The sequence below is a fragment of the Anastrepha obliqua genome, chromosome 1 (assembly GCF_027943255.1).
Source record: "Anastrepha obliqua isolate idAnaObli1 chromosome 1, idAnaObli1_1.0, whole genome shotgun sequence".
Taxonomy (NCBI): Eukaryota; Metazoa; Arthropoda; class Insecta; order Diptera; family Tephritidae; genus Anastrepha; species Anastrepha obliqua.
This window is the reverse complement of record NC_072892.1, coordinates 41,212,521-41,223,135: the sequence shown is the minus strand read 5'-3', so window position 1 is coordinate 41,223,135 and position 10,615 is coordinate 41,212,521. Positions and strand designations below refer to the sequence as shown.

Below are 10,615 nucleotides of genomic sequence, written 5' to 3'. Positions count from 1 at the left end.
AAGTTGAGCCAAAAGATAAATCGTTCTACAAAAGTGGTTTTGAAATGTTAGAGCGGCGTTGGAATGATGGCGTTGTTCTTGATAGAAATGAATAAAGCTAATTTTGAAAAAAAAAACGTGTTTTCTTTGTTAGACCCGAGAATTTTCACCCCATGTGCTATATTGCATATAATAAATATTATAAAATTTGTTAGAATCGAATTGGTCAAATAGTTTCCAAGTTATGGCGATCATGCTTTCATTAGACAGACTGCATGTGCTTCTGTGCAAACAGATTTTCGAATCATAAATGAATAAAAAATTCGATTTTTACTATGTACATATAGTTAAGAGTTCGAATCATTGAACGAGCACTGTAATTATAACTAAGAATGTAACTGGCTAAAAATAATTAGAAATAATAATAATATACTTATTTGCATGCATATATTGTATTAACCTTATCTGCTGCTGTGCATTCGGTGCAAGTAAATCCATGCAAGTTGTGGTTATTAATTACATTCTTATAAATTACGATAACGAGCGGTAGGTCGAGAAAAATCCCGTTAGCAGCAAATCTCACTTTCGTAGTGTAAAAAAGCAAACAATTTGCATTTATTTAATTATATTATTTAAAATGCTATATTTGGAACAACAAAAAACAACAAACAAAAAGAATACAACAAACAGAGAATAATTAAAATGGGGAAACTACACTATTAATTTGCTCATAGATTTATTGCCGAGTGAAAACATAAACTTTCACTTAATTGGTTTTTTGTTAGGAATAAAATAGCAATTTATTTTTCTATACTTTTTTCGTGAATAACTTGTGTTTGTGTTAACTTGCACACTAACCACACAATGCAAATAAATTTTATTTAAATTTTTCCAAGTCCTACTTTACTCAGAAATATATATTTTACATACAATTCTAAAGTACTATCGATTACACTATACAACATCATATATTTAACTAATGAACGACTAGTTATTTTCGGTGCAATTCAAATTTGGTTTCAGAAGTGTTGTTTAGTTTTGTAATTAAAGAAAAACAAAAAGTGCGTGTAGCGTAGTACACATAACGTGAAAAGTGAGACTTTCAAGGCAGATATAGAAAAGGAGAAAGACCAGAGAGAAAATGAGAGAGAGAGAGAGAGAGAGAAAGAATATATATCTAATTAAATTCACAACATTTGCAGAGAATACGAATAGACAAAATTTGCCGAAAAAAACCGAGAAGGGTCAATACCAATAAATCCGACGCTGGAATGGATAGCACTTTATAGTACGCACCAGCACTAGCCAGTAAACGAAAATAAGCGCCAAAAAGTAGGCACCAAGGAAATATAATACGAAAAAGTAAGCACCAAAATGTATTTTCTACAAGTTTCCACCAACAAACAAGCGCTAAAAAGTAGGCAGTGTTATTTCTCACTAGAAATTAGCAACCACAAGGAAAAATAGCCTAAAGTGTATCTAAGATATATATAAGGTATAGCTCTCTCTCTCCTTTTCCTCTACGTTATATCTTTTTTCTCTCTCGCAGAACGAAAATGCCCAAAACGTTGCATAGCCTTGAAATTTTATTCTCCATTCTCGCTCGTCCATCGACGCCTAAGAAGTTTCACTTCAAAAAAAATCATTAAATGTTATTAATCCATTTTTTATAACTAAGAAACGAAAGAGTGGACAAAAGGAACTTCTTCGAAAATTATGAGTTGCACGCGGTGTGTGCTCTCTAAAAAAGATGACTGACCTCACAATTCTTAATAAGCAAGCATAGGCACTGTACGATGCCACGATGGAGAGAGTAATGAGATGAAGCCTATCCTGGTCCCTTTACTTTGTTCTCAGCGAATTGGCAATATCAGCTGATTTTCGCGACATCATACTAGCCCAATTGGTGATCAGTGTGACCAGATTATCATTTTCGTAAATTAATTTTGTATGTTGTTTTTGTTCTCTAGTCTCGGAGTTTATGTTCTTTCTTCCTGACATTTCTCTAGGCTCTTCTAATTAAATGTGATGTCTATAATTATATAAAGTATACATTTTCTTTAAATTATTTAGCACTGTTGCCTAGTTTTTGATATAGAAAAGCAATAAAATGCCTATTTAAAGAAAAGAAAATATCAAATTTTTATTGAATTACTTAAAGAACTTTGTATGCGTGACAACTCTCCAATGTGCTTTTTAAAACAAATTTGGTATGGTTATGCACAATTGACTCTACGGAAAAAACAGAGTTTTAAAAATCCAACCTTAGGCCGAAAAAACAATTGTTTGCGATATTTGAGGTTATGTAACAAGATAAGGTACACCCTTTTCAAAAAGTCTATGGTTTCTTCAGTAAATATTATCTGGTATTTGTTTTTTTTGATATAATTACACCTCAATGGTTTTAATTCGTATTTAGTACATTCAAAGATTTCTGAAAATGTATATAAAGATGTTAAGTGTTAAGAAGAGTTGAGAGAAGTGGATTCAATATTCTTACAAAGTCTCAAATTTCTTCAAATTTTGGTAGCTTCAAATTAGTAAAAAAAAACAACAACAAAATCAAAATGCTCGCATTTTGGATATAAGAAAGCAATATATTTATTGCGAAGAGCAAAGGGTTGGCAACACTGCGCAACTAGGCTAGTGTGACGTCACACACTCTCTGGTAGGCGAAAACTTGTTTCTATCATTTTCGCTGAGCGGTATAAAATATGAGGATAAGACACGATTTCTCATGCTGTTGTTGTAATATACATTTATCTTATCCTGTCTGTCTCTGTCCTCTGCGTTATAGTATGTACATATGGCGTCCTCGGGGATCGTAAAGTACAGGGTAGGCCATTTAAAGCGGGCCCATCGGGCAACCCTATAACTTTTGACAGGAACGTCAGATCGACTAATGACATAGCGCGTTGGAAGCGTCAGTCCAAGACAATTTTTACCATGGAGCAGTACACTCCAAAAGAACGCGCTGAAATAATTCAGCTTTACATCCAAAATAACTTCTCAATTGTGAAAACTCAACGTGCGTTTAAAAAAAAAAATAAAGTTAAAAGTGCGCCATTATACGCAAAATTTATTAACCACGGTAGTCTCAGCAATACCAGCCACGCATCCAGACAACGTACACGACGTTCTGCTGAAAATATCGAGGCTGTACGAGCCAGTGTTGAGGAGGCTCCGCGAACATCGAGTTATCGTCGTTCTCAGGAATTAGGCATCGCCAGGACAACACTCAGGCGCATAATTCGCATCGATTTGAAAATGTTTCCGTACAAAATTCAAATGGCACAAAAATTAAACCCGGCAATCGATTTTTTGAAGCCATTGTTCCCTGGAAGGTTGATTTCGAAAAATGGTGATTTTCCGTGGCCACCGAGATCACCAGATTTGACGCCACCGGACTTTTATTTGTGGGGTTATCTGAAATCCAAGGTATACATCAACAAGCCAAGGACTCTAACTCAACTTAAAAACAATATCCGACGCGAAATCGCCGCCATACCGGCCGAAATATTGGCCAAAACGATGGAAAACGCCGAAAAAAGGACACATTTGGCCATCAAGGCCAGAGGCAAACATTTGAAGGATATCATTTTCAAAAACTAGCTGGAACAAATCTCCTTGAATCAAAATAAATGATTTTTCATATCAACACAAAAAAAAATGTTTTTTTCAATGTTTTTTTTCAGAAACAAATGGGCCCGCTTTAAATGGCCTACCCTGTAGTATAGTATGTATTATATTATGTACTCTTTGTTTTCTTGATTTCGTAAAACTCTAGCTCTATCATCTTTATTATGTATAAATACATGCGCATGTTTATTCTTTCCATATTTTTCATGTGTTTAAATTGTTTTTTCCTCAACAGATTCGACGCCAATAAATCGACAAAGGGCGCCTCGAAGCTGCGCCGCGATCTGATCAATGCTGAAATCGCCAATTTACGCGACTTATTGCCGCTGCCTCAATCGACGCGTCAACGGCTGTCACAACTACAACTGATGGCGCTGGTGTGTGTGTATGTGCGCAAGGCTAACTATTTCCAGCAAGGTAAGTGACTAAATAAAATTAAATATAATAATACTTAATAGGAATGTAAATAAAAAATGTGTAAAAAAAGCAACTTAATTTCAAATTTAAATATGTAAAGTCAAATTTGCAGAAGGAAAATTTTAAACAAAATTTAAAATGTAGTGAGTAGTCGTTTTTTATTTTACAAGGTATCTGTGCAAAAATATTTTGTTTGAAAAAATGTAATTTAAAATTAAAATTAAAGAAAAAAAATATTTTAAATTTTAGATTAGAAAAGAACTTAATTAAAAATTCAATTTGCATAAAATTTAGTTTCAAATGTAAATATGAAGAAAAAGTTTTTAAAATTTATACGCTCATATGGTCATTAAAATAGCTACGCTGCCTTTATCTATCGATTTTCTTGTGCCGCTCCGAACAATTTAAAGCCATTATTAAAATTTCGCCGCTTCCTTCCACAACTGGCATCACTGCTTCGTTGCGAATGTAAAAGGCCCATTATTAATATTAAGTTGCGTTATTGGTTGCACAGATTCTGTTATTTTTACAAAATTTAATTTTGCGTGGCCACTAAAATAAGTACTTTGCAGATAACTCTTGCATTTTAACTAATTAAGTGAAAAAAAAAATTTAATGCAACGTAAATAGTGGAAGAGATAGGTCATTTAATAATTAATAATTAATATGAACTCCTTTCAAAGATGGGTCACGCGCAGCATTGCACAAATGAGGAGTGGAGGCTTGTTGTTAATCTTCGAAAACAAAAAAAAATCGTACAAATTTAGCGCTGATTCGCTTGGACGGTCCAAAAATTTCGTTGTGAACGCCCTTAAGCCTAAAAAATCTACATAACGACGTGATGGTAAAAAGAAAACCTGCAAGTCGTTCTAATAATTTAATTGTGACTCTTGCCAAGAGGGATCCTTTTAAGTAATGAAATACCATTGCCGCTGACATCAACAACGTAGTGTCAGCGAGAACTGTACAGCGTCGATTGTACAACACGAACTTGCCAGGCAGAATAACTGGTAAAATTCCTCTGTTGAAACAAGCAAATTTAAAGAAGAGGAAAAGTTTTGCTGAAAACCGCAAGTCATGATGTTTACCAGGTGTGGTTAGGAAAAAATAGTGTAAGAAACTTTGGAGTAATGAAACAAAAATACATTCATTTGGAAATGATGCTGAGCGAAATGTCAGACTTCCTAAAGGACAAGAGTTCTCACCGCGGCTTACAAAAAGAATCATATCTTGAAAAAATACAAGAAACATTAATTTTGAATTTTGATGTAAAAACATAAATTTCGGATGTGTAAGAAAAAATGTGACTCATATATTAATTTAGATGGGAAAACATTGAATTTAAAATTTAAATCCGAAAAAAAGTGTTTACAATTTACTTATGGTATATGTGAAAAATTTTAATATTTGGCCAAAAATTTCTTAGTAAAAATACAAAGTAAAACAAAATTCATGAAGAAAAATTGCACTGAATGAAGTTAAAAGGAAAAAAAACCTTTTTTTATTTAATATAATAATAAAGATTTTAAAATTGGACTTTCTGATGCTCAAGAATTCCCACATAACACCTATTTATGGAAATTTAACGCAAGTGGCGTGCATTCAGGAAAAAAACTGAAACAGTAAAACTTTTGATCTGGCGAGATACACTTTTGCTCATAGTAATAATAATCTCTCCATTAACTGAAATTTGTTTTTTAATTAATTATTACTTTTTAATTGATTTAATTAGTGGGCTTAATAACTAAAAAATAGACTTATAAGAAGAGTATTTTTTTAGTAATTTATTAATAATAATTATTTTTTTTATGTTTGATGGTATTGATTATTTTTATTACTTTTAGTAATTCCTTTAATTTCAAAATAAAGTATGAAGGAAGCTCCTAGCTCCAATATGTGTAACTGCATTGATACATTCTTGAAAAAGAGTATCTAAGCTAAAAGGACAAAATTAGGGATTTACGAATTTATTCTCTCTATTTCCATAAATATATATACATATCGGCTGTTTTTTTAGCTGCATAAGAACTATCCATATCGAGGACTATGGGTTGACAGCTAAGAATAACGAACTATGTTGACAGTTCTGTTCAGTAATGTTTGACTAATCATCATGAATCGTTCAGCGCCAGAGCAACGCTTCCAAATTGTGAAAATTTACTTTGAAAAAAAAAAAACAAATATTTTCGCGAAGTTCTTAGAGCGAAGTGTTGAAGAAGACGCCGAAATGTGGATTCATTGTCGTTCTCAACTTGTTGGCCTTTTGTTGGAAAATTTACGTAAGGATCTTGTCTTAAGTGTCTATAAAATACAGCTCGTAAAAGAATTGAAGCCAAAAGACCATCGTTTGCATCGCATTTTTGCTGATTGGGCTCATTTAGATCTATTATTCAGATTAATTGGAAACAAGTTATAAATTGGGCTGATCGTATGGACCATGAACTAGCATCCACGGCGGACATATGCCGGATATCATAATCAAAAAATAAATGCCATGAAATAATCTACCTTATTAAGGGGGCAGATACCTGTAAAATTTCGAAACAAAAATTTTCATAAAATGTTAATATAATCCTTTAAGAATATGCTAAAAAAATTTTAGAACGTAAATTTAAGTATTTCTTATATTACAGATCGTCAACCGTGACGACTCTATTCTTTGCGTTCGAGCGCTGGGAGAAGTATAGTTATGTATACCAACTTTAGACTCGTTTTTCTCAAAACTATATTTTTCGAATTGGCGTACACGATAACTCGAAAAGATATTCCGATCTCCCTGAAACTTTAATTTTTTTTTAAGCATTTTATTCCGCGCATTTTTTGTTTTTTCATTTTTGTTTAATTTACATAGAAATTATGATTATGGTTTTTTGTATTCGGGTCACTATTGAGAAGCCCCGCTGCGACCTTCATGGAAGAATTGAGTGTACATCCGCCATTTTAAATGATTAAAAAAAAAAACAAATGTATATTATTTTAATGTATAAATAAACGATATGCCAATTTTGAAAAAAAATATATTGACTTCTTCATTTTAAATAATTCTAATGAAAATCAGGGGAAATGTGGCCGTTTACAGGTACCGGTCCCCTTAAAAAAAAATTTGTTTCAGCAATATTTCAGTTTCGTATTATATTATCATTTTGAATTCTAAAAAAAGCCCAATTTATCAAAAAACGTAATACAATCAACCACGTCAAAAATGTAGCAGCCCAAATCGATCCAGTTTGTAAAGAATGTTACATACGCCTAAGTATGCATATCAAAGTGTTTAGAATGACTAGAGAAATCAATTTCGATTTCGATTATCGTTCATTTCCATCAGCGACTAATACTCTGTCTACGCAGCACTTACAACATTCTCATGAACGGTGCTAGGCGCCAGTCAAAATAAAAAAAAATTGAACGCAGCCAATTGTCATTTATTTATACATTATTTTTTTATTCCATTTACATAAACTTACCGTTATTAACCAAAGTAAATCATGCCACTTGCTATAATATTGACACTTAAGTATGTAAGTGCGAATGTAGTTTACATGTAAAATTGTGCACTTGACAACCTGTTAAAACGTCGACTTGCTGTCTAGGGGATTTTGTCGTTCACTGCGTGCATGTTTGCAAATACTTATAAACTATCTAAATATATCAATATATTTTAGATTAGACGGTTGCGTTAATTTATAGCTCAATCACATGCCGCAAAAGTAATCTACCAAAGTTTAAGGCAAAAGAGGTATACCATATTTTAATAAAACTGAATTCTCAAAATTCAATATACTACAATAGATTTTTAAAAGTAAACTTTTCAATCGCCATTTTAAACAAAGTGGCAATCAAAAGTCGATATACCTTTTCTAACAAGAAAGAAATCACTTTTTATAAATATATTTTTGAATTCCCTATGCAAGTGCAGCACGAGCTTCATAGAATAAAAGATTACGATATCAGCTGTACCTTTCATCATGATAATGCAGAAGCAATTATTAGAGTTGCCATAATTCAAAATATCAATTTCAATAAAAACGCACACACATTACTTCATTTATTCCGAAAATGCTTGTAATTAAAAAAAAAAACAATTGGAAGTTCAACTTCTCTGTCTTCTGTGGATTAATATTTTCTGAGAGAGGTTTTTGCTGTTAGAAATTATTTACCAATAAAAAAAAATTAATTGGAGCTGATACCTCTTTTGGATGTTCGGCTGAGCTCTTCCTCCTATTTGTGGTGTACGTGTTGGTGTTGTTCCACAAATAGAGGGGCCTACAATTTTAAGCCGACTCCGAACGACAAATATTTTTTTATAAAAAGCTCAATTCACCATTACATGCTTAAAAATCATATCCAAAATAAGAAAATAAGCTTTTGAAAATGATATTCAACTCATATTGGGACCAAATTGACTATAAATTTGATTCGAACTCATAAAAACTCTAAGACTTAACACATAAATTTATTTAAGCTTAAACGTCTGTGCTTTCACCAACAGTGCGGATATATTTCACATTTCAATCCCACGGCTGCATATTACGGAGCTGATCATAGCTGTCACGGTCCTATTTGGTAAATCCCCATATATTTGAACCGCATATCTTTTGACCTCCTGGGACTTTAAACGTAGCTCGACCACTTGAGCTTTACAGCGATCCCTTGACCGGACTGATATTATGAGTTGACCGATACGGACACGAGCAACGATACCCTTTGGCTTACCAAAATCACGCCGCATGCATTCCAGTCTAAAGTCTATCAGCTCCTGCACATGACAAAATCTTATTGATACGAATTATACATAATGAGTGGAGGTGCATATCCTTATGTTCCCCATCACTAAAAATGTATTGGTAATGCAATTTAGTGGTAGTGCAGAGTGTTCAACCCTGGCTCTGATCTTTACCACAATACTTTATCAAATAGTTGATGCAGCTAATCTTACCAACTTCTAAAGCCTCACTGCAGAGTTGTTCATATTCATCAAAAACTAAGTGCACACACAGAGAAAAATTTTCAACTGACGCCTTCTTTCTGCCCATATCAAAATTGCGGATTTAAGGATCTTAAAGGCTTAAGGCTTGTGTTTACACAGCGGCTTTAGGAATGGTCACTGGACTAATTCCACTATATCTTGTAGCCAAAGGGACTAGTGCAGGTCTAAGGCTTTCTAATCTATTCCAACTCAAATAAGGCAGTACATGTCAGAATTCTGGGTTCAATCCTCATCTCTCCGTGACTCACAGTTCACGACAAGATGGAAAAGAAACTATAATTCTCCAAGAAATTCAAAGTGGTCATTAGTGACCGCTCAGCGTGGAGAAACAATGAAATACTCTTCAAATAGGGCGCACAGGTGTGGTTTACTGATGGGTCCAAAATGGAAGACGGTAGTGCCGAGGCTGGAATTGTCGGACCACATTTCAAAAAAGCAATTGCAATGGGAAAAACCACTTCAAATTTTCAGGCGGAGGTTCACGCTTTAGAGCTGTGTGCCAGAGAATGTCTACGGAGAGGCACGCGCGGTGCCAATATTAACATTCTCTCTGATAGACAAGCAGCTCTAAAATCGCTGGATAACTTCTCATTCCAATCAAGGTTGGTCTGAGAATGATTTAAAATCCTCAAACCTCTAGCGTCAAGAAACTTTGTTTCCTTTATGTGGGTTCCAAACACACCCTTCATAGATCCTCAACCTTTCTGCGGGGTAAATAACAACTTCAAAAGTGCCTTTCTGCGTGAGCAGGAACAACGAAGTCTAAGCGATTACCGACTAAATTACCTAGAAAATAGTAAAACGTCCTGGTAAAAATTAAGCCTACAGCAGTTTTAGGATTTATTAATAGCCTAAAACTGTTCAAGTAGGCTAAATTGCTGTACAATATATCTATTCTGGTCGCAGTGCACAAACAGTCAACCAATAATAATAATAATAATATGTTTACAATAGCGATAGCATCTCGCTGGTCGCGGACCCACTTAAGAATTTTAAAATTTATTAAGAGTGAAGAGAATTATTTTTATTTTAATTCAAAATTAATAATGAATATCGTTCAAATTAATTGAGCGTCCATTGAATTCCAATTATATTTCTCAAGATTTTAACTTTACGAATATCTGCTGTTTTTTTGTTTCTTTTCTCATGACGGCTTTTACTGTAGTTTTTCCCCTTTATTATACACCTATGTATAGATTGTGATTTTTAATTTCGTTTTCATAAATGGAGTTGGGAGTTAATGCAGCTTAAATAACATCCCGCAATCTCTATGTAATACAATTTTATTCTACTGATATATTTCACTGTTCAGTACACAAATAAATATTAAGAAAGCGATAAATGTAAGATCTAAATTATTTGAAAAAAATAGCGAAATTTCCATTTTAATACATTTAAATTCATCCAAAAGCAACATAGGTCAGTAAAACTTCAATAAGCAACATCATTTCTATAAGGCAGTCGACTACAAGAAAATATCATAGAAAAGGAAAGCAGCCTACTTACGTCATCTATATATTGCAAAATGAACGAGCGCAGGTTTGTTATTTTTTCCGAGAAATGTTTGCTATTATATTGTGCAAAAAGTGTTAG

General features: G+C 33.3%; 1 protein-coding gene across 1 annotated transcript in view; it reads left to right on the top strand.

Moving 5' to 3' along the window:
* Window positions 1-475: 475 nt before the first annotated feature.
* Window positions 476-10,615, top strand: part of LOC129248976 (uncharacterized) — a 108,896-nt gene continuing 98,756 nt past the window's right edge. The window contains exons 1-2 of the mRNA XM_054888605.1: window positions 476-525; window positions 3,854-4,035. Of these exons, the coding sequence (XP_054744580.1) occupies window positions 476-525; window positions 3,854-4,035 (232 nt within the window). The remainder of the gene's footprint in view (window positions 526-3,853; window positions 4,036-10,615) is intronic.